The 24,668-nt window shown below is 36.0% G+C and overlaps 2 protein-coding genes and 2 long non-coding RNA genes across 6 annotated transcripts; 2 read left to right on the top strand and 2 right to left on the bottom strand.

Moving 5' to 3' along the window:
• The first annotated feature begins 4,326 nt into the window (after positions 1–4,326).
• Positions 4,327–17,506, top strand: LOC103517829 (mucin-12). Of its 3 annotated transcripts, none has more exons than XM_008482880.2 (10): positions 4,327–7,870; positions 9,122–9,282; positions 9,734–9,961; positions 10,491–10,631; positions 12,281–12,417; positions 13,789–13,913; positions 14,613–14,645; positions 15,886–16,139; positions 16,469–16,651; positions 17,350–17,506. In XM_008482880.2, the coding sequence occupies exons 1-10, from the start codon at positions 4,468–4,470 to the stop codon at positions 17,410–17,412; spliced, it is 4,728 nt and encodes a 1,575-aa protein (XP_008481102.1). In that variant the 5' UTR covers positions 4,327–4,467; the 3' UTR covers positions 17,413–17,506. The 3 variants fall into 3 exon arrangements, with proteins under 3 accessions (XP_008481102.1, XP_008481109.1, XP_017303162.1); XM_008482887.2 differs by having other exon boundaries at positions 14,613–14,634; positions 15,875–16,139; XM_017447673.2 differs by lacking the exon at positions 10,491–10,631 and having other exon boundaries at positions 14,613–14,634; positions 15,875–16,139.
• Positions 17,507–17,608: 102 nt separating this feature from the next.
• Positions 17,609–18,546, top strand: LOC113470884. Its single transcript, XR_003393784.1, has 2 exons — positions 17,609–17,712; positions 17,894–18,546. It is a non-coding gene; the product is annotated as an uncharacterized LOC113470884 (long non-coding RNA).
• Positions 18,547–19,628: 1,082 nt separating this feature from the next.
• LOC113470888 lies at positions 19,629–22,697 on the bottom strand. Its single transcript, XR_003393786.1, has 2 exons — positions 22,597–22,697; positions 19,629–21,495 (listed from the first exon to the last, which is right to left on the bottom strand). It is a non-coding gene; the product is annotated as an uncharacterized LOC113470888 (long non-coding RNA).
• A 12-nt stretch (positions 22,698–22,709) lies between these two features.
• On the bottom strand, positions 22,710–24,668 carry LOC113470814 (GATA zinc finger domain-containing protein 14-like). Its single transcript, XM_026829539.1, has 3 exons — positions 23,528–24,668; positions 22,856–23,294; positions 22,710–22,728 (listed from the first exon to the last, which is right to left on the bottom strand). The coding sequence occupies exons 1-3, from the start codon at positions 24,666–24,668 to the stop codon at positions 22,710–22,712; spliced, it is 1,599 nt and encodes a 532-aa protein (XP_026685340.1).

Here is a 24,668-nt window from a genome sequence, read left to right on the forward strand (position 1 = left end):
GCCCGTCACATTGAACGGAGGCTACCCGATGCCCTCGTGGTTAGGACTAGACGCAATACTGTCACACTCATTGGTCTCATGTTCACAATCATACTCAGGAGTATCCACCACATTCAGGTTCCTTCTTGGCTGACGTTTATCTCGACACTGGGAAGCATAATGATTTGGACGACCACAGTTGGTACCCTCTAATGGGTAAATTGAAATAATTGAACAAGTACCGCCTATATACGCCTATACCTGTAGAGGTGTATTCCAAGGAACAAAAAGTACCTACGTACCTATAAAAAATAAATAAAAATAAAATAAAATAAATTACATAACATAAACATACAGTACCGTCATCTGAGGTGACTTTGCACCTGCCCGGGTGACTTTGCACCAACTCAGTAAAATGTTTTGAATGCTGACTGAATGCTTGGATCTGGCACAGGGGAGCGTGTTGAGGACGAGATTTTTGTGGGAATTTTGCTATAAATCCCACCATTAAAAAAAATACCCTGAGGACGATTGAAATTACATGGGATTTTTATTGTCGTCCTCTAACAAACATAAATAGGTACCTACTACCAAACTTTAACCGAAGATGTAATATGTAATCTAAGTTTCGATTTTTTTTTTACATGGGAAAAAGTGTGGTAATGGACGATTTCGACCGTAAAATCTCCAATTAAAGTTTAGTAAAATGCACCCATTGCTTACTCAGGTCTTAGGTAGTTTTGGTAGATACATAATTACATATTATTTACACTTGTATCGTCGTAAGATAAGAGCCAGCCTAGGCGGTGCACTTGGTAACAATATTTGGATTTTATAACCATCTTAAACTCAATATTATCTACCAACTACTTAAACAATAGCCACTTCATTTTGTGTTTAATAACCCCAGTATTAAATTTCAAATGATAGTATTATTATGTACGAAGTTTGGGCTTGTTCGGTAATACATATCATGTGTGCCTTTATGGAATTCCAAATTAAGTGATTTAAAGCTGCATTTTCCTTTCACAGTTGAATGTGGATACAATTGATTTTTTTTCTTTTTTGGACATTAGAGCATGACCTTACAGACTGTCATGGGGCATTTATGTATTTTAAATGGTTGTCTGAAAGATTGACCTCTTTGTGAAATTATTTGATTGATGAAAAAATTCCAAAAATTAACAGAATGTCCTAAAATGAGTTTAGGGAGATGTTTTCAGAAATACTTAAGTAAGGGCCTTTAGGTGAACACCATATAACATGCTTTGAAAGTGTTGACATTGAAAATTCAGATTCCATAAGGAAACTGGAAAGCACAATACAGCTTATGGTAATTATTCAGAAGTCACAACAATGAAAACAAGCTGGGCACATCCCTCCGGGAATTTTGAGCCCATACTTTATTTGATCATTGTTAAAAATCAGTACCTATGTACCTACCTAATTATTTAATTTTCAGTTTATAATTATTATTGATTTGATTTTTTTATTTTACTTTCATGTAATGATTTAAAATCAAGACTAGAGCCCATTCTCCCTTTATTCCTTTTAACGTTTCCTAATAACTACCAATATAATGTTCAAGTCCCCCATCCATTTATTGGCCTTGCTCAGTGTAGCTTAACATAGGTGACACTAAAACCTTAAATGATCAACCAAAGTGTTATCTATGATTGACTGAAGTGTTATCTAAAACTTTCTCGCTTTGAGTTCATAGGTCGTTGTGACAAATTTCAAGATCAGAGCTCATTTGTGTGAGAAAATGTGAAAAAAATCCCCCAAAAAAACAGTTTTTTTGGTTTTTTGGACAAAATTTGCACCACCACTTTCCTGTTCCTGGTAAAAAAAAAAGCTCCTCTTGGTGTTTAACATAACCTTATATTAACACTAATCACTGCTCATTTGTTGCAGCTCCTTTTTGTAGCATTTTTTTTTTTTTTTTTTTTTTTTTTTCTTTTTTTTGGTTTTGTTGAAACAAGTAGGTGTTTTTTATTTTATCAAAATTGTATAATTGTTAAAAAAAAAAAAAAAAATACTATTTAAAATGGTGCAATCCCAAAAATAATAATGATGAAAAAATATTAAAAATAATAATCCACTTGTTTTAACTTAAATCTCAATTTCAGTGTAGTCTGGATGTTAAATACTCAATATTAACTTAACCAGAAAATACTCCAGTATTTTTTCACATATTCAATTTAATTAATTTTCCTACTTATTTGTTTCTTTCCTGTTTTGCCTACAGGTATTTGGAAGGAGTTCATAAGTCTGCTTTGTAATACATTGGATAAAATTCATTTTGGTCTTTGCAAAGGTAAGTAAGTTTCTGGCATTTTGTTTTGAAATTGTTGGTGAGTATTATAAGAGAATAAAACCTTGATTTTCCATGTAATATACTATGCATACTCAGTTAAAAGAAAAAATAGAAAGTAAAAAATAATAATAATAAACAGGATATGTAAAAAAAAAAGAAAAAAACTATTGACCATTTTTTTTTTTTTTTTTTCGCTTGGCAGACTGTAGAAAAGAGCAGATATGGAGTGAGTAGAATGTGTAAGTACAAGAGCAAGCACTATATAAAATCGAAGCTCTTCATTCCTAGAGGTATAATAATAAAATGTTACCATCTTTCCCGTGTTAATCTCTACCCCTAGCACACGTTCACATTCTACGTTGTACAGTACCTAGTTACCTCAATACCTCCACACACTCAGAAAGAGCTCGGAATATTTTACGGATGAATAGGGACGTGTATACCTCCTACCTACGCTACGTAGAGTGTAGGTACCTACCTACCTATTGTTGCTGCATGTCTTTGCCTGGAGGGATTTTTTTTATTTTAGGAGGGAATTTGTATACGACGGTATACGCTACGTAGAGTGTAGGTACCTACCTACCTATTGTTGCTGCATGTCTTTGCCTGGAGGGATTTTTTTTATTTTAGGAGGGAATTTTGTTGAAAAAATTCCACTACAGAGGAAAAACACAACAGAATTTTACTCTGTGGCAGAGGTCATCGGTGCGGACTCCATCTTTTTTTTATTTTATCGAAAAGTGAAATGGCGTCTGCTTGTTGTGTTTTTCATTTTCAGTAGCCCTCAAAACACCACAGAGGTCATCGGTGCGGACTCCATCTTTTTTTTATTTTATCGAAAAGTGAAATGGCGTCTGCTTGTTGTGTTTTTCATTTTCAGTAGAGACGATCCAAAAGTTCTTTTGAAATTAATGTTAATTACGTCTACATTTTATTATTTATCTTACTTATTTAATTCCTTGTTGATCAGTATTTAGAGTACCTATCTTATTTTATTAAAGTTTTCTAGAACACGTAAGTTTTGGTATCGCTTTATTGGATTCTATTTTTATCAAAACAAGTGCCTGTTTCCCTTCAATATTCTGTGCTCCATACCTAAACAATAGAAAAATCCTCTAGATTAATGGAGAACATTAAAGTTATCTTTAAATACTCTGAAAATTCATGTAAAAAATGTTTCACCTCTATCTAGTTTCAGTTTCAAATCAGTCTGTGTTACTATAGTCAATAATTTGAATGTGAATTTGTTTTGATAATTCTAGTTCTACTTGAAGTAGGTAGTTCAATGAATTCCAATCTTTAATGGTTTGTGTGCATTGAATTCAAGGAGTTTACCTACAGCTTGGTAAATAGAATTTGTACCTAGATATTCCCTGAACTAAGTACTTGGATTTACCCATCATGGGCTCTTGATTAGATTGTGATCAATGATATTGGTAGAAACAATGCTCTGACCAAAATTCAATGATTTCTTTTTTTTTTAGACTAATTCCTAGGTCATATACCGAGATATGTAAGCCTCATAATTCCTGCAATAGAATGTTGTTTTTTTGGGACTGGCACTTGGTAACAATATTTGGATTGTATAACCATCTTAAACTAAATATTATCTACCAACTACTTAAACAATAGCCACTTCATTTTGTGTTTAATAACCCCAGTATTAAATTTCAAATGATAGTATTATTATGTACGAAGTTTGGGCTTGTTCGGTAATACATATCATGTGTGCCTTTATGGAATTCCAAATTAAGTGATTTAAAGCTGCATTTTCCTTTCACAGTTGAATATGGATACAGTTGATTTTTTTTCTTTTTTGGACATTAGAGCATGACCTTACTGGCTGTCATGGGGCATTTATGTATTTTAAATGGTTGTCTGAAAGATTGACCTCTTAGTGAAATTATTTGATTGATGAAAAAATTCCAAAAATTAGCAGAATGTCCTAAAATGAGTTTAGGGAGATGTTTTCAGAAATACTTAAGTAAGGGCCTTTAGGTGAACACCATATAACATGCTTTGAAAGCTTCATATTGTAGTGATTTACTTCACCAAAGTTGTAAACTACAGTATGTATGTCAGCACTGGAATTGGTTGGAACCGGGTGTAAGGAGAGCTGTTCTCAATGATTTCTGTTAGAATATCATGTGAAAGTTTCCCTACTTGATGATATGGATCCAGTTGGCCCATGGTCAGCATATGCTGCCCAATATAATCGTCTAGCCACTGCAGGTCCTGGTTCAGGTGATTTCATTGCTTCTCATCACCTAGCCGCCACGGGGAATTCAGGTTTATCAAGCCACCAAGCGGGTGGAAATATTCCATCAACAACTTCTCAACTATTGCTTCATGCTGCAGCTCATGCAACTTCAAGTTTAGCTGGTGCCTCCTCAGCTTTTAACCCAGGAAGCTTCCTATCACCCTCTGGTTACGAAACAGTGTTTTCACCTTTATTTCATCACGCTAACCCAAAAGCACATGTTAATACTGCATCATTGACAAGTCAACACAGACAAGCTCTTGAAAGTGCTTCAAAACAAAGTAATATTGTTGAAAGTGATATCAATCAACTGAGAGAAAACTATAATAGTGCTCATCAGCAGTCTCTACACGCCGCATCTTTCTTTGATCATCAGAACCCAACATCTCAGTCTGCTTCTATAACTTGGGCCCAGGGAAACGCCCAGTTGCCAAGCCCTTTTGGAATTTTACCACATGAAAATATACCTAACTCTCCTGGTGGATCTTCTAAAAGTGCTAGTGCCTACGATAGTCATTTTCTGACTGCACAAACATTAAACCATTTGACTACTTTCAATAACGAAAACAAGAAGCTAGCCAGATCATCAAGCTCTGGTCAATCAAAAAACCACTCTTCCTCACCCACGAACAACTCTTACTATAGTAATAGTACACATAAGAGCAATAGTAGTAGTACAACAACAAGCACTCCCAGTACAAGCACCAGTAGCTCGAGCAGTAGAAATACTCAGGAATCTATCAAAACAAAAACCAATTCCAAGAGTCCTGCTGCGACATCTGTGTCTCCTGCAACTTGTAGTCCTCCCACCTGTACAAATTCAACCAAAACTACAAGTTCATCAAACTCGAGCTCTGCTATCACTACTACAAGCTCTCCTATTATACCTACTACAACCACCCCAATCTCAGCAGCAAGTGTCAGTAGCAACAACTCATCAAATTACTCTGCAACAACTTGTAAAGCTTTTTCAAGCAATACTAATAGCACTTGCATTGTAACATCCCCATCGAGAATCCCACAGGCACCTCTCACTAGAATATCGAACATTTTCACAAATAGTTCTCAGAGACAGACAGATAAGCAGTCATCTCGTTCAACCAGTTTTCCTTCCCCTGTTAGTAAACAAACGCCTTTGTCTTCTAAATCTCAATCTGAAAGAAAGTCTGAATCCAATCATGAAACAAGCCAATCTTCGCCCATAAGTTTTGCTCTGATTGATTCTAACTCTCGACAGAATGTCAACTTTAGTAATGTAAATGCCAATAACAGCAAAATGAATTCATCGAACTCTCGTGTAATTCACCCAGGTACTGCCCAGCAGTTTCAACAACAATCAACCAACAATGCATCCCCCACCAGCTACACAGATCCTCAGTATCGCATTTCATCAAAGAACACATCATTGTCAGGTGGGGATTCTGCTTATTCTTCAGGTTCTTCTACTGCAAGCAATTCAGATTGTGCTGTTCCGTCAAGAAAACCTAGTCCCTTGCACTCTCACTCACAAGCAAGTCCTGTAGGTGCTGCATACCCAGTGTATAATAGTCCCATGAATGCCATATCATCTCCTCAACAGCAGCAAGCGACACATTCCGAGTCCTCAGGTTATAATAAACAACAAATGACATCACCATCTCCTCTTGATGTAACTGTGTCCAGACCTCCATCTCAGAGTAACCAAGTGGCATATCCCTCTGTTATTACTAGAACTGATAACAAAAGTTATCCTTATGAACGATCTCAAGAATTTCCTCAGAAACAACAAACTTGTTGGGATAGCTCTGAAAGACAACAAGTGAGATCATCCAAACAATATTCAATTCCTAATAATTATGTCGAATCCAATCAACATGTACAGAAAGCTGTAGTTTTAGGCATCACTGAAAGGCAGCAGGCATACTTTGACTCAACTCCAAGCCACCAGGTCACTTTGCAGGACTTGAGCAGCCGTGGGGATCCAATGAGTATTGTTAAAAATTTACAAACTTTGCAGCAACATCATCAACAAAATCAGCAACCTGCTGCTCCTGTTGCTCCCCAAGCTCAACCTGTGCAACATCAGCCACAGCAACAAACCCAGCAAGCAGCACAACATCAGATTACTCAGCATTCTACCACTGCTGCTCCCTCTGTGTCTCAGCAAAAAACTGCTTCAAACTTTGAAGAGTTGCGGGCTCCTGTTAATAACAAAAGTTCTGCCAGACGAAGGAAAAGTTCAGAAAGAAGTAACCATTCCATTGGAGGGGACATCACATCTACGACTACGATATCGGAATACTTCTCTGGACGAGTACCTCCTCCTGCACACCATAATATTTCTCAGCAACAGCAAAATGGAACCTACTTTGATTTTGAACGATGGAACTTACCTCCAGCTAATCCCAAGATGTTTGCTGGACAGGGAGCATTTGGTGGCCAGAATTCTATATCTCATGGCAGTAATTTTGTTGGAAACTCCGCACATCAACATCAATCCCTTATGGTACCTCACCCTCATCATCATCCTTCACCTCTGTCATATTTCCCTCCATTCCACTTATCTCACCATACTACCCACCCAGAGTATCAGAACTCTCCCAATGCAGTTGAAACTTACGGAAACGACAGCCAAGGTACGAGCAGTAGCAGCAGTAACAACTATGTTCCCAGCATAGAGGCCCAACCTAAAGTGATTGTGCCCAATATTGAAGAAGAGTTAGGATTCCTATCTGAATCCGTCCCTGCTGCACCACAAGCTGCATACTCTTATTCTGGAACAGATGCCAACAAGGAAACTACCAAAACTTCTCTGGGCGTGACAACTTCCAAGAACGACTTTTTGGCAAGTTATCTCAAGTTTTTACAAGGAGAGCGTGATACTTCGCCTCCTGGGGTTAGGCCTAGCGGTGGAGGTGCAGGTCCAAGGAAACCTACCTGGTCTCGAAGCCGTGTGACCACTACTAATCCAACTGGTAATGCTGCTCCCGAGTCGAGTGATCCATCTGCTGCTGCAGTCACTTTGATCCAACCAACTGTGAAACCTAAACCAGAACCCAAGTATGATCCTCAGGATGATCCAAGATATTTCCCCCTACCGAAATCTTCTGCGGACAGGCGAAGACATTTGGATAGCTCCAGTGATTCAGACTCGGACCTTGACACCAAGAAATCCAAACTCTCAGACTGGTCTCTCCCATCTTCGAAAAAGAAAGACCAACAGAAACTGCTGCCCAAACCCAAATTAGACAAACCGAAGAAAATATTTGACAAGCCAAAGAAAGATTTTGGTAGAGAGAGACAGGAGCTGTTCAAGAAGAAGAAACCTTCCTCAAGTAAGTGATATTTCTTGAATAGATAAGGATGTCATTTAAGTAGCTTTATATTAGATATCTCTGGCTGAGCAAATATTATTTCTTGATCTTGAAGTAGGTACCCATCACGCTATTTGTACAAAATTATTCTAAAGGTAACACGATTCACTTCAACCCGCACGGAAACATTTTGCTGTTAGGTAAGTTACTTACAGCTAGTTTAGCGCTAGGGTTTGGTTCACGTCCGGGGTAAACTTTAAATCCTAAACTGACGAGGTTTGTTCTTGAAGCAGCTAGATTTCTTTAACCGATTGGAAATGGTGAAAAAAAAAATAAAATGAAAATAAAATAATAAAATCTGCCTCTACAGTAGTGAGGAGCTAATGAACGGTTTGTTCCGGGGCCACAGTAAGAGCTTAAACTCGGTTTAAGTTTAATTTTTGGATGAAACAATCTGATAGGTTGATTTCTAAAGAATGGAGCAGTTGCAAATGGGTAAAAATTATAGATAAATGGTCGATTCCCATGTAGAAAGTTGTGAAAAAATACAAATCTGAGGTCAAAACTCCGAAAAAATAAGTGTAAAAGGTCGAAAATTTAATTTTTATTTTCCATTCTAATGAAAGAGTTCAAAGATATGTGACGTCAGACTTCACGCAGTTGTTTTTTTCGTCCGCTAGGTAGCGCCAGTATGCAAGCACGCTTACGGAGGAGCAGAAAGAAATGCGTAGAAACGTATGCGCACAAACACATTATTTTGTTGCCTGCGAAGGAGCTTTGCTCGGGACATTTGATGTGACGTCATCGCCTACGGGAGCGTATGCCGTGGCGTCAAAGTTCACGAATCAGACATTACGCAGTTGTTTTTTTTTTTTTCGTCCGTTAGGTAGCGCCACTATGCAAGCGCGCTAGCGGAGGAGCAGGAACGTATGCGCATAAACACATTAATGCGTTGCCTGCGAGGGAGCTTTGCTCGGGGCATTTGATGTGACGTCATCGCCTACGGGAGCGTATGCCGTGACGTCAAAGTTCACGATTTACCGGCATTTTTTAATCGATTTATCTCGGGATCTAGAAGTCGTAGAAGAAAAAAATTCCGTCGGTCCTCATTTTTCCTGCTCTATGACTTTGAAACATCACCCAAGTAGGCGCAACTGATCTATTCTACATATTTCTAACGTAAGAATACTCTGGTTTACTTTTTCAGGTATGCCAGCGGAGGAGAAGCCACCTCCATTTCTAACGTAAGAATACTCTGGTTTACTTTTTCAGGTATGCCAGCGGAGGAGAAGCCACCTCCACGACGAGAAATGTCCAAACGGAAAGCCAAGGAGAAGACCAAGATGACAGTGGATGGTGCTCAAGAGGAAGATGATTATTACGAAGAACACGACTCTGATTCTGACCCTGCTTGGACTCCTCAGGCTACCAAGGTAAAAAAAAAAAAATGCATTATTAAATTAAACCATTTATTTTCTTTATTAAATATTATTTTAATTTGGTATGATATTTAGAAACCTGATTTTTTAGCAGGTGCGGTTTTAAATCACAATCGTGACGTATTTTAATTGACCTTTTTTTAATATTATTTCTGCTCTTTTCTGTGGGTTCTCCGCCTCTTTATTTTCGTGATTTCAAATTGGGCTACATAATTTGCTGATTTCTTGTCACTGAATATTTTGCTGATACTGAATTCTCTTCATCCCACAGGATGAACCTGAGGACGATCTGTCAATTAAGAAAATCAAGGGCGGCCTTTTCTGTGGGTTCTCCGCCTCTTTTTTTTCGTGATTTCAAATTGGGCTACATAATTTGCTGATAATCAATTTGCTGATTTCTTCTCACTGAATATTTTGCTGATACTGAATTCTCTTCATCCCACAGGATGAACCTGAGGACGATCTGTCAATTAAGAAAATCAAGGGCGGCAAAAACCGATTCCCGAGTCTAATGTCCATGGCGCCATCTAGCGGCATAAAGAAGCGACGCATTGAAGACGGGCCAGAGAATAAACTGAAGCCGATTATCAAATCGGAAGACGATGACTCAGCTTCGGGCCCGAGTGGTTCGGGAAATGGGGCTGCCACGGAATTAGAAGGTACAAATTTTAAGGTGAGTTGTAAATTTTTACTTCTACCTAACTTTTGGTTTGGCGAGTTATTTCGAATTTTTACGAGAGCGCGATATCACACTTTCTTATGTTGGGTCTTAGGGTCTTAGTCGTGGGTCTTCTTGGGTCTTAGAAACGAAAGCTATGCACCTGTGATAGAATCAATCGCGAATCGCCTTAGAATTTAAGTATTTCTTGAAAGTATCGTTGCTTTTTTTCAGTGCATGTGTGGAACTTGAACGTTCATTTTTGTCAACTCTTGGATTTTTTGAGTGTCATCAGCATTTTGATATTTCATTAGAAAAATTTAAAGTTTTTTTTGTCAATATTCTGAGTTTTAAGTTTTATTTCCTTTTTGTCCTTTATTCATATTTCCTTGCTCCTCTTCTTCTGTCTGGATGTTTTTAGTAACAAGACCGAAAGGTATTACGTACTAGTAGTATTTTAAAACTAGAAAAACGTAAATAGAGAAAAACAACACAAACACTTAGGCACTAAAACACTTGTCGTTTTTTTCTACATTGCTTTCAGACTGGAGAATTTGTAGCTTTACGTAGTGAAATATATAAAGACTATCCTGCTCTATGGAGAGTGGATGGAAAGTCACTACTTCAGAAGTACGAACCTTTTGAAACAAAGTCTGGTGCTATTCATTATCGTAATATTTCGACTGTAAGTTTTCAACCTTCTTTTTTTGTATCCCCAATTCTCCTTGGATACAGAGTTCGAAAGTACTGGAAGAGGTTTATAAGGTTGTAACTTATTTGTGAAAGGGTTCACTTGATTTCTAACTTTTCCATCGTAGGTGTTATGTAAGGGAGAAGGACTTTGTGTATAAGGATTATGCTGGGGTGCGATATCTTTACTGTAATGTTTATCATATTGATGTGGTGCCGTTTGCTGCTCGTTATGTCCCACCAAATTATTGTGCTCTGGATTTTTTGAGAACAGATTTTTTCCTCTCTTAGGATTATAAGCTTGTTTCACTTGTCTGCTAGGTTCATGACGAATCTGATGAGGAATATTCCTAGGAGGGACATTCGTGAAGTTGGTTAACAAATTCTGCTTGGGTGGTGTAATAGGGTGCTTAACATATGAGAAGTACCGAAAGAAGTTATCCGTATCCGAAGGCAATCCTTTATAACTGTTCAAGTGATTTATCAAATGTTGATCGTTATGTTCAATGGAACTCACTTCCTCTGATCCTGATCCTATGGAATCATGATTGTGGTGGTGTTTGAGCAAGTTTTTTCCAGGCTGCCCTTACTATTCATTGAGCGTAATCCTACTAAATTTCATCAGTTTAACCATATTCTATATGTCTTAAAATAAGAACAGTCTATTAAACCTATTAAGAGGCCTCTGTTTTAAGTAGTCCTAGAAAGTTACCCACATACTTAGTCCCCTGCAGTGATTTTTCACAAAGTCGATTCATTGCCATTTCATCCGTCCCGAATATTTCTTGTTAAACCGTCGTGGTATTGAGAAGTCATGATCTCACTTGTACCTATTCGTTTCTTTGAAATACTACCTCAGAGTTTTTTCCCTTTGGTAACACTTTGCTTAAACTCTCGGATCAAACAAGTCATGAAATCCTCAGCAGGTTATGGCCAAGTATACAAATGCCATGTCATGTTCATGTAATACTTAAATAATGTAAAAAAAAAAATATACTTTAGGTTTTTAGAATAATATTTTTTAGGATATACGATTTTTTTTCTTGTAGATCATTGTAAGTTTTCTTTATTTTTTTTTTCTTTCCCCCCTCCCTCTCTCTATTCAGTTTTAATTTCGTTTCTGTATTATATTGTATCCCCAAAACCAAGTATCTTTTGTTCTTGGTCTTTTTTCTCTTGATTTCCTTGACATTCCGTCTCCTTGTCTCCTTTTTTACCCTTTACCTATGTGATTTGCTATCAATATGTAGGTACATACCTGTTAGTTTATCTAATATAATGCTCATGTTACTCATGAATTACAGCAGTTTATCTAAAAAGAAATAGAATTTCTTTACTTACTCACAGAGAAACACTACGAATAACAGTATAAACTGAAATGCTCTGTTAACTGAAATGCTCTGTTAACTGAAATGCTCTGTTATTCAATCTATTGTTCTACAGTCTATCTACCAATATTGTATTCTAAGCAATGTAAACCTTGCTTGATGTAATAAGACACAATAGATTGGAAACTATACGTACCAATTTAAAGAACATTTTTTTCCGCGAATATTCATACTCTTACTACTTGGCACGAATTCACCATGTCTGTCAGTATTCTTCTCTTTCGACAAACTAACTAAACCTTTTTCTTTGTTTCAGTATTCGGGATTCACTTCAAATAATCGACAATACTATGAGAAAGTGAATGTCAAAGTGCATTACGAAAATAGGAACGAAACGGTTGTGGAACTCTTGAACAAGGCACCGTCAGAAAAAGTGACCCGACCAAAACATCCGTAAGTATTATTGACATACCTGTTAGTTTATCTAATATAATGCTCATGTTACTGATGAATTACAGCAGTTTATCTAAAAAGAAATAGAATTTCTTTACTTACTCACAGAGAAACACTACGAATAACAGTATAAACTGAAATGCTCTGTTAACTGAAATGCTCTGTTAACTGAAATGCTCTGTTATTCAATCTATTGTTCTACAGTCTATCTACCAATATTGTATTCTAAGCAATGTAAACCTTGCTTGATGTAATAAGACACAATAGATTGGAAACTATACGTACCAATTTAAAGAACATTTTTTTCCGCGAATATTCATACTCTTACTACTTGGCACGAATTCACCATGTCTGTCAGTATTCTTCTCTTTCGACAAACTAACTAAACCTTTTTCTTTGTTTCAGTATTCGGGATTCACTTCAAATAATCGACAATACTATGAGAAAGTGAATGTCAAAGTGCATTACGAAAATAGGAACGAAACGGTTGTGGAACTCTTGAACAAGGCACCGTCAGAAAAAGTGACCCGACCAAAACATCCGTGAGTATTATTTTCAAAGACCTTTTTTCCGGGTTAGGTGCTTTAACTATGTGTTAAAACATGTCGATCACGCCGGTCTAAGACCTTGTATCCATACTTAGGGCCATATATATGGACAAAATACTGGCTCTCAAGCTGCACTGAAGCATCAATTCCAAACTTCTGATTGGCCAAAATTTGTTTCAGTCTGACTTGTAAGACCTTGTATCCATACTTAGGGCCTTATATATGGACAAAATACTGGCTCTCAAGCTGCACTGAAGCATCAATTCCAAACTTCTGATTGGCCAAAATTTGTTTCAGTCTGACTTAAGTATTATTTTCAAAGATCTTTTTTCCGGGTTAGGCGCTTTAACTATGTGTTAAAACATGTCGATCATGCCGGTGTAAGACCTTGTATCCATACTTAGGGCCATATATATGCACAAAATACTGGCTCTCAAGCTGCACTGAAGCATCAATTCCAAACTTCTGATTGGCCAAAATTTGTTTCAGTCTGACTTGAGAGAAGGAATTTCTGTTCATAAAATGGGGTGTTATAAATCTATGGAACTCAAACTCTCAGCTAGTCCAAGTCCTAGAAACATTCCCGTATATTATTTATCCTGTATTGATTGAGGTCGTAATTTTTTTACTACTTCGTCCCGATCTCAGCTAGTCCAAGTCCTAGAAACATTCCCGTATATTATTTATCCTGTATTGATTGAGGTCGTAATTTTTTTACTACTTCGTCCCGGGATCAAACCGAACATCTCTGTACAGTTATACGGGCATTATTAACCTTAAATCTGAATGTACTGATTTTAATTTGGTCTTCTTAATTTTTCAGAGACATATTGGAGCCTTACGCTAAAGAAACGCTTAAATACCAGGACAACTTCGAAGTGTACATACAAACCTTGATTTCACAAGCCCTAGACACCAACTTCTTGACAGAGATATTCCAAGAGAAAGGTGAGTTTATATTTTACTAACATCCTTTTTTTCGTTAGGCGCTTTAACTATGTGTTAAAATATGTCATTCGCGCCGGTCCTCGCCTTATATCTATGATGTTGAGGAATCTTGGGTAGGACATAAAGTAATCGACACCAGGAATAACACACTTTGAATCCAGTAATCTTGAAATGTTTATAACATCCTTTTTTTCGTTAGGCGCTTTAACTATGTGTTAAAACATGTCATTCGCGCCGGTCCTCGCCTTATATCTCATCTATGATGTTGAGGAATCTTGGGTAGGACATTAAGTAATCGACACCAGGAATAACACACTTTGAATCCAGTAATCTTGAAATGTTTCACTATTGGACATTTCCATTTTTAGAGAGGAATACATTATTAATTTCTCTTTTGTCATCTGGTCCGTGGTTTTTGGTATCCATCTAGGTAGGGACATACTGTTCTGTGCCGATACTACACAATGAAACAGCAAACAATCGAAAACATATACACCAAACCTTAGAGCTCTATTATTATGTCGTCAATACTTACTCTCTGTATTTACTTCCCATGTCCTCTATGGTCAATTTGTTTAGTTAAAAAAAATCATAAAACACAAATAGATAATAAAATCACATGCCTCGGCTGAAATCGAACCCGGTGCCCTGACGCTACAAAGGCAAGTAATAATGGTATCTTGATATTCTTCCTTCCAGACGAATATTTCCTCTCCAACGTGCGGACAATCGCATTATTCGCGCTACCGTAATAAGGCTCTTCTTGATAAATTATTTGTTTCGGCGCTCGCTGTGAGAACTTGACTACTGGAATCCAAGGCTTCAATCTATTGTTCTACAGTCTATCTACCAATATTGTATTCTAAGCCTAATGTAAACCTTGCTTGATGTAATAAGACACAATAGATTGGAAACTATACGTACCAATTTAAAGAACATTTTTTTCTGCGAATATTCATACTCTTACTACTTGGCACGAATTCACCATGTCTGTCAGTATTCTTCTCTTTCGACAAACTAACTAAACCTTTTTCTTACGCTATACATACGAGTAGACGCACATCCTACATCACAGTAGGTGAGTAGGTACTAATAATATCGATACTTACATGATAATTGCAATAGAACAGTTGCAAATGAAACGCTATACATAGACGCACATCCTACATCACAGTAGGTGAGTAGGTACTAATAATATCGATACTTACATGATAATTGCAATAGAACAGTTGCAAATGAGTAAAAATTATAAAAAAAATGTCGACACCTATGTAAAAAGTTGGGAAAAATCCAAATTTGAGGTCAAAACTCCGAAAAAATAACTGTGAAAGGTCGAAAATTCAATTTTTATTTTTAAATGGTCGACACCTATGTAAAAAGTTCGGAAAAATCTAAATTTGAGGTCAAAACTCCAAAAAAATAACTGTAAAAGGTCGAAAATTCAATTTTTACTTTCCGTTCTAATGAAAGAGTTAAAATATGTGTGACGTCACTCTTTACGCAGTTGTTTTTTTTTCGTCCGTTAGGTAGCGCCACTATGCAAGCGCGCTAGCGGAGGAGCAGGAACGTATGCGCACAAACACATTAATGCGTTGCCTGCGAGGGAGCTTTGCTCGGGGCATTTGATGTGACGTCATCGCCTACGGGAGCGTCAAATTCCACGAAAGGGGGCAAGCTTAAATTAATAATATTTAAAAGTAACCCCACCTTCTTGCTGAGATCAGAAATGTATAAATAAAATAAAGCTAAGTATGTATTAATTGCTAAGTAAACATAAATTTACTTTCTAAAACAGACGTTGCCTTTTGAGCATGAGGTTCTATGGACTCAGTAAATTAATTGCAATCTACTCTTTATAATAATCGTAAAACCTCAAGTTTTCATGAATCATGAATGTTGTTACCTACTTTTGTTTTGTTGAATACAAATTTCTTTGAGAAGATGAATATTTGCAAATAATGGCGGACAATCGACAACCTTACCGAGTCGAAGAAGATGCTCCTCGTTCAAGCGAGCAAATGGCAGAACGCTCTGATCGCGGAATCAATCACAACTTGGCCTTGCTACAATGTGATCGCGGACCTCACCCATCTGGAGAAGCTGAATAAGTATTGTGCCGGCTGTGCCAAACCACAGGTGGACGCGCGGTTGATTCTGTACGGACAGCCGTATAACAACACCACGCTGGAAGGATGCACTCCGCACCCGCGTATTGCTAATATTAAAGTAAGTGGAAAATTTGGTGTGGACATCACACGTCTTTCCTTATCCTTTTGAATATCTCTAACCATTTAGTCAGTAGAACTGAAAACCAACAAAAAGCGGTCGAGAACACACACGTACCAATGGCTGAAACTTTGAATTTAGGCTCTAGGGACAGGTACACCTGAATCACCTGATCAGGTCGTCCTGTCAGGTCTACCTGATACCTGATGATCACACTCATTATCAGCTAGAACTAACAGGTACGGCTGAAAAGGTCCGCCTGTCAGGTCTACCTGATACATAGTTACTAGATATTCTAAAATATTTGTGAATTCTTCTTTCCCCCGCAGGACTTGTTAATGTGCCTAAAGTGTATAGAACATGTTGAGCTGCTGAGTAAGGTGGCTCATCAGAAGTACTTGATGTTCATCGAGTGTGCTAAGCGAGTGAACGAGAAGAGAAGCAGTGATGAGACCAAGGACACGACGGTTATATTGAATGAACTGCTGGCTGACGAGGTTTGGCTCAACAAGGTGAGTTGTGTTATAATTATTACTTAAGACTGCCAAAGCAGGACTGAAAAATCCCTGTTTGTCTGCAGTTTCAATCAAGTCTCGTTTATTGATTATTATTATTTTTTTATGTAAAATGTATGTTAGGCTCAAACCACGAATTTGCTCATAGAGCGGGAGAAACGTGCACTCTCAATCCCCCATACTGCCCAATTCCCGAAATTCGGCAATTTTGTAACTGTAAATATCTCAGTCCGCGGACTGGATTTATGGAAACGCTCAAGAATATGATAGCCGCGTGGGTTTCACAATATCCTTCCATACAGGAGGTCTCGGCGGGGTCGAAGTTTGTTCAGAGGAGATTCTAAACGTCCCCTTTTTCATTTGTTTCCAGCTTTTCACGGACGTCAGAGGTTTCAATCAAGTCTCGTTTATTGATTATTATTATTTTTTTATGTAAAATGTATGTTAGGCTCAAACCACGAATTCGCTCATAGAGCGGGGGAAACGTGCACTCTCAATCCCCCATACTGCCCAATTTCCGAAATTCGGCAATTTTGTAACTGTAAATATCTCAGTCCGCGGACTGGATTTATGGAAACGCTCAAGAATATGATAGCCGTGTGGGTTTCACAATATCCTTCCATATAGGAGGTCTCGGCGGGGTCGAAGTTTGTTCAGAGGAGATTCTAAACGTCCCCTTTTTCATTTGTTTCCAGCTTTTCACGGACGTCAGATACGACTGGGCACAGATTGACAACATTGCGTTTAATTCCACGTGAGATCCCTGAACTCACTGGAAAGATGAAATGACTCGGAAATACCTTCAAAATATTTGAATACATTGAAGTATGTTTAATTTTTTTTGTTCCCCCCTTTTGTTCTGGATCAAATAGTGTTGTAGTTATTTATTTTCATTTTAAAAGAATATCTTCATCTAGGTTGTACAAAGAAGATAGCATTGAACATGTTTTTAATATTTTTTAATATTTATTTCTTATGATTTTGTAACAGTATAGGTACATAAAAAACTAGTTATAAGAATCATGGTTGACAATTTTTTTACTTTCGCTTACCGTAAGGTATTAGGAAGGGTTGTTTTAAAGTTATACAAACATCAGTTTTATTCAGTTATTTATGATGGCGATCAGTAAGAATAAATTGTGATATAAAGAAACATGTAGCGATGTTTGGATGTATATAGAAATCTCGCCATCAGAAAAGAAAACGAGTCCATGATTGACTACTTTCGCTTACCGTAAGGTATTAGGAAGGGTTGTTTTAAAGTTATACAAACATCAGTTATATTCAGTTATTTATGATGGCGATCAGTAAGGATAAATTGTGATATAAAGAAACATGTAGCGATGTTTGGATGTATATAGAAATCTCGCCATCAGAAAAGAAAACGAGTCCATGGTTGACTTGATTGTTAAATATTTTGTAAATAGAACAGCTGATATTGTACATAAATGCCGCTGTTAGATAGGTAAGTGTAGGGAATATTAAGAACTTTGAGATTTGAAATTGAAGATATTTTACCGAAATTCTTCACTTCTTACCTGAGATTCTCATATTACCAAGGTAACTTTTCTGGAAAGAGGCGATATTTTCACTTTGAATTCTCCTATAAGATACAGCCATTGCCTATGCTATGTCATACGTGAAGTTGTTGAACTTATTATACGATGATATTTTCAGGTATTGTTAATTTTGTAATTACTTTGAGAAAAAATACTGTGATGACCACCACTGTCTTTGTGTCCTGCTATTTAAGCAACACACTGAATAATAATAAATAATATTAAGCTTTGCATTGTATGTGTGCTGTTGCTGCCTAATACAACAGGCTTGGGGAAACGAAGTAATGTAGAAACTGTTGGTTTCTTGTTTATTTTCCTTTGTAAAATACAAAATGTTCTTTTATAGATGATGTAAAATTTAATTCAGTTTTGCTATTTAAGCAACACACTGAATAATAATAAATAATATTATGCTTTGCATTGTATGTGTGCTGTTGCTGCCTAATACAACAGGCTTGGGGAAACGATGTAATGTAGAAACTGTTGGTTTCTTGTTTATTTTCCTTTGTAAAATACAAAATGTTCTTTTATAGATGATGTAAAATTTAATTCAGTTCTTACTCTTCCTACAATAAATATTTTTCTAAAGAAGGCCATTTTAATGTGGCATTTTTGCATATCTGAACAGGCAATCAGGACAAAAATGATTAATTAATTTTTTTATTGATCCTTATAAGGTACGATAAATACTATTAACATTACCTACCAAGGTTATGTGTGAAGGTTTACTACTGCCAAGGTGAAGTTAAAAAGACCCTTAGACCTGGTTTACATGACAAGCTCTCACTTATATAAATTTCCAGATAGTCATCTGAACGCCCTTGTCAATACTTGTCATGTTAGCCAGACCTATAACGTCACAGTCAAAAATATACTTTTTCAAATCTGCTAGCCATTTAGATAAATATGCTTTGATTTATTTAATGGTTAACTTTTAGATGAAAATCTTTTCTATCCTTCAAAGTGAAGTGCATCATAGATTAATGAAAGTTTACTTTCATCAAGTTACCCTATTTGTTTGTTATTAATTATTTTTGAGTTTTATTTTCCTATTCTTCTTCTTCCATTGAACTTTGGTTTCAACTGTCTTTCTGTTAATAATTTTCTGTTTGATACTTCTCTTTCTCTCTCCTACTTTCTCTCTATCTCTCTTTTGATTTTATTTAAATGTTTTATTCTTTTAAATCGTATCCCGTATTAATTGTATTCTGAAACTTTGAATTTTTGTATCAATATTACTTAGCTGTTGATTTTGATGATCTTGTTTCAATAGAGTAAACTGTACCAAACTGAAGTCTTTAAACAATTTTTTTGTCATATTTGTAATAGCCACAGTTCAATCAGGTATTCCGAACAGCATATGCTGGATGAGTCCACCGAAGGATTTTTCCAGGGAGAGTAAACTGTACCAAACTGAAGTCTTTAAACAATTTTTTTTTGTCATATTTGTAATAGCCACAGTTCAATCAGGTATTCCGAACAGCATATGCTGGATGAGTCCACCGAAGGATTTTTCCAGGCTGCCCTTACTATTCATTGAGCGTAATCCTACTAAATTTGATCAGTTTAACCATATTCTATATGTCTTAAAATAAGAACAGTCTATTAAACTTATTAAGAGGCCTCTGTTTTAAGTAGTCCTAGAAAGTTACCCACATACTTAGTCCCCTGCAGTGATTTTTCACAAAGTCGATTCATTGCCATTTCATCCGTCCCGAATATTTCTTGTTAAACCGTCGTGGTATTGAGAAGTCATGATCTCACTTGTACCTATTCGTTTCTTTGAAATACTACCTCAGAGTTTTTTCCCTTTGGTAACACTTTGCTTAAACTCTCGGATCAATCAAGTCATGAAATCCTCAGCAGGTTATGGCCAAGTATACAAACGCCATGTCATGTTCATGTAATACTTAAATAATGTAAAAAAATATACTTTAGGTTTTTAGAATAATATTTTTTTTAGGATATACGATTTTTTTTTCTTGTAGATCATTGTAAGTTTTCTTTATTTTTTTTTCTTTCCCCCCTCCCTCTCTCTCTATTCAGTTTTAATTTCGTTTCTGTATTATATTATGTTCTTCATAGCACTCTCTTTAATTTACAAATCTAGGTCTCACCTGAAATAAAGGATATGAAAAAAGAATAAAAAATATTCTCGAATATTAAAATGTAAGGTACTTATGAAATATATTGATACAATATACAAAACACAATATTATAGAGTTCTATTTAATATTATTTTATATTTATACAACATTACAGTAGTGGGTTTTATTGAAGTATTTTTTAAAAATACCCTGTTTATAAGTTTCTCTCCCTGACAGTTTGTAAAATTGTACAAAAATTTATTTGATGATAAATTTAATATTAATAAAACCATTTAATTCCTTTAACAAAATAAAATTGTCAGTAAACTTTCACTACAGATTTTTTAGCTAGGAGATAGGGTCCATTTATTTCAGTGACACCTTTGACGGCTAATAATAATATCAAATAGTTTAGATCTTTCCATTTAATCCAACTAGAAGTTGTGGCGTTGCGCGGGATCTCCGTCACATTCCGCCGTAAGAGACTACAACTTGGATCCAGTGGAACCAAAGCCTAAAGATCGTGGATTAGATTAATTGTATTATCAGTCAAATCAGATAACTCATAAATTTGTAAATTTCACGAAAGGGGGCAAGCTTAAATTAATATTTAAAAGTAACCCCACCCTCATGTTAGTGCTTCTTGCTGAGATCAGAAATAGTATAAATAAAATAAAGCTAAGTATGTATTAATTGCTAAGTAAACATAAATTTACTTTCTAAAACAGACGTTGCCTTTTGAGCATGAGGTTCTATGGATTCAGTAAATTAATTGCAATCTACTCTTTATAATAATCGTAAAACCTTAAGTTTTCATGAATCATGAATGTTGTTACCTACTTTTGTTTTGTTGAATACAAATTTCTTTGAGAAGATGAATATTTGCAAATAATGGTAACTCTGAATAGAAATGTGTGTTAATTAGATTTTGGTGTAACTACATAAACCCGTTCCTTGGTATAAGGAGATATAGCTACTGTCAAATCTTCCCACGTCTTTGAAACATTCCCAGAAATGTTTGATTGTTCACTTCCTGTGCTATTCGCTTGAGTTGAGTTAAGATATAACAAAGGAATGGATTTTGATTTTTGAAGCGCATTGAATGATGTACTTTGATTGAACTTATTGGAAGTGAGCTTGTGATTGGAATATCCATCGGCAGTCCAAGTGTCTATAGTGTTGTGGAAATCATCATCTGAAATGTGGGACAGGTTTCACAGTCAACATTGATAAAATGAACATGTTTCCCAAATGAATATTGTGCATTGGTTATAGCGTTATAGGTTACAAGTAGTATTGGAAAATTTTGTACGTAAAGTTCCAACATTAAAGAAAAGAAAAAGAGCCCGAGATTATTGTAAATTCTGGTGTGGACATCACACGTCTTTCCTTATCCTATTGAATATCTCTAACCATTTAGTCAGTAGAACTGAAAACCAACAAAAAGCGGTCGAGAACACACACGTACCAATGGCTGAAACTTTGAATTTAGGCTCTAGGGACGTCCTGTCAGGTCTACCTGATACCTGATGATCACACTCATTATCAGGTAGACCTAACAGGTACGGCTGATAAGGTCCGCCTGTCAGGTCTACCTGATAGTGACTAGATATTCTAAAATATTTGTGAATTCTTCTTTCCCCCGCAGGACTTGTTAATGTGCCTAAAGTGTATAGAACATGTTGAGCTGCTGTTACAAGTAGTATTGGAAAATTTTGTACGTAAAGTTCCAACATTAAAGAAAAGAAAAAGAGCCCGAGATTATTGTAAATTCGTGAGAAAGAAGATACTTTTAATAACAGACGAGGTCTGTGTAAAATATAATTATCAAGTAATATAGAGTGAAAGTGAATCAAACTTTCAAACAAGTTTGAAAATATTACAAAACGGATGCTTTCTGGTGCTCCTCTCTCTCTCATTGAAGTAATAATGTTGGTTAATTATTTATTATCAGTTTACAATATCCCTCGTATACCTCCTAATGATCATAGTAATCCGTCTTCCATTTTTGATCTACCAAGAACGATAAAGTTATTTTTACTCTTGGCAGTATCAAGTGGATTTATTCGACACGTATTGGTTACTTTGTCTCATGGAAAGGCTTTGACACTGGGATGCAATCCCTTGGCTTTAACATTACACAATGCGATATGACAATCCATAAAAAAAAAAAAAAAAAAAAAAAAAAAAAATAAAAAAAATACTAATTTAAAAAAAATAAAAAAAAAAAAAAGAAAAAAAAAAAAAACATTACTATACCTACTTATAAAAAGTTAAACATACAATCAGGACTTACCGCCAGTTTCTTTCCTCAGTTCACTACTGCTCCTCTTCCTGTATGGAATGACTATTTTAATTTTCTTGGGCGATGTCAACAAAATTGGCTTCTCCGTTACGAATTCAGATTGGTCATTTGTGAATGAAAATCCTTTGGGATAAAACAAAGAGTTTGGTGAAGATATCTCGTTGATAGAATCATCAATAGTTCACTACTGCTCCTCTTCCTGTATGGAATGACTATTTTAATTTTCTTGGGCGATGTCAACAAAATGGGCTTCTCCGTCACGAATTCAGATTGGTCATTTGTGAATGAAAATCCTTTGGGATAAAACAAAGAGTTTGGTGAAGATATCTCGTTGATAGAATCATCAACTGTAGATAGTTCAGCATTTTTAGTGGAACTTTCACCATCGTATATGGTGGAGTTAATAGGTTGATTGTCTGTAGGTGGGATGGTTGTTTCAGAGTATGCATCTAACATATCTTGGAAGATGTTATTGTTCTCAATTATTTCTTGATTATTCAAGTAATGCTCTTTGTTTTTAATAGGTTCCCAATGAATAAAACTTTCGTTGAAATATGAATCGTTATATTTGTTGAGTTTTTCTTTACTTGGTTTATTCAAAATGTTTGCAAGGTCATTCAAATCATCAACATCTTTTTTATTCTCATGAAGAAAAGACTTCTTGTTTTGGTCGTTATTATTCTGATTTCCTAAAACAGCATCCTTTGTTTTTTGGCTCTGATCGAAAATCTCTCATGAAGAAAAGACTTCTTGTTTTGGTCGTTATTATTCTGATTTCCTAAAACAGCATCCTTTGTTTTTTGGCTCTGATCGAAAATGTTCATCATGTTGGGATCTTGTTTATCGTTATGGATTTCATTTTGCTGAATAAATTGGTTTACTGCCTGTTGTGCTATTTTGGAATAATTCTTGACATACTCACTGTTGACATAGTATTCGCCACTCAGATGGGGAGCTAACTTTACAAGTTCATGTTTGTCTTCAACAACAGGATTTGTAATTTCATTTTCATTCTCTACGTAATTTGTGTTGGGTGAGAGTTTTGTGTAATCTTTCTCACCGTGCTCTATCTCATTACTTACTATAGCTGCATTATCTTCTACTTGCATGTGGTGATCATTTGTATTGATACTAGAGATAAATTGTTGTAGTGTGATTGGATCACACTCATGACTCATGTTCGCTGCGTATCCAGCTTTGCTCATTTTCAAGTACTTTATAAAGTTCATCAAAAAGCATTGCCACTCGATTGCTGATAACGACTTTAGATGGTTCTGATCGAATTGGAGTTGGCTTGGGTCAAGGGGGATGTTAGAAAGCTTTTGTAGTTGAGTTGCTCTGTCATCAAACAAAATTGTACTGTGTGAATTAGTACCATCCTGATTATTATTATTATTTTGTTTTATAAAATCTTGGTTGGTATATGGCGGGCTATCCTGAATAATGTTATCCTCTTGACTGAAATATTGATTGATATTTTCCGAAATGCTATTATCCTGGATATTCTGTTTTATAAAATCTTGATTGGTATATGGCGGGCTATCCTGAATAATGTTATCCTCTTGAGTAAAATGTTGATTGATATTATGTGTAGGAGTAATAATATCCCGGATATTGGTCTCTTGAGTAAAATGTTGATTGATATTATGTGGAGAAGTAATACCCTGGATGGTCTCTTCAGTAAAATGTTGATTGATATTATGTGGAGGAGTAATATCCTGGAAATTATCCTCTTGGATAAAATGTTGATTGACATTTTGCAGAGCACCATTGTCCCAGATATCGTTATTCTCATGATTAAAATGTTGCTTTTGTTCTGGGAGCTTGTGTATATCAACATTTGGGACATTATAATGTTCATATCCTTTTTCATCTGTGTTAGTAGATGGAATTTTTGGTGGAGTTAAATATTGTACAGGCATATCCTTCTCAAAATCGGTGCCAGGTGAATGATCTAATATTGGCAAATGGTTATGGTGATTCATTGTGTTCTGTGTATGTAAATGTTTCATAGTGTTGTCAATCTCCAATTTTGTAGGGTGAGGTAAATTACTCTCATTCAT

This window comes from Diaphorina citri, unplaced genomic scaffold (assembly GCF_000475195.1).
Source record: "Diaphorina citri unplaced genomic scaffold, Diaci psyllid genome assembly version 1.1 scaffold57, whole genome shotgun sequence".
NCBI lineage: Eukaryota > Metazoa > Arthropoda > Insecta > Hemiptera > Psyllidae > Diaphorina > Diaphorina citri.

Excerpts from the sequence above, each read along its gene's own strand:
- LOC103517829 (XM_008482880.2), top strand. The coding sequence starts at position 4,468 with ATGGATCCAGTTGGCCCATGGTCAGCATATGCTGCCCAATATAATCGT. Across the intron at positions 7,871-9,121 it reads GAAGAAGAAACCTTCCTCAA|GTATGCCAGCGGAGGAGAAG; the intron begins GTAAGTGATATT and ends TTACTTTTTCAG. Across the intron at positions 9,962-10,490 it reads TAGAAGGTACAAATTTTAAG|ACTGGAGAATTTGTAGCTTT; the intron begins GTGAGTTGTAAA and ends CATTGCTTTCAG.
- LOC113470814 (XM_026829539.1), bottom strand. The coding sequence starts at position 24,668 with ATGAATGAGAGTAATTTACCTCACCCTACAAAATTGGAGATTGACAAC. Across the intron at positions 23,295-23,527 it reads TGGCGAATACTATGTCAACA|GAAATCAGAATAATAACGAC; the intron begins GTGAGTATGTCA and ends ATGCTGTTTTAG.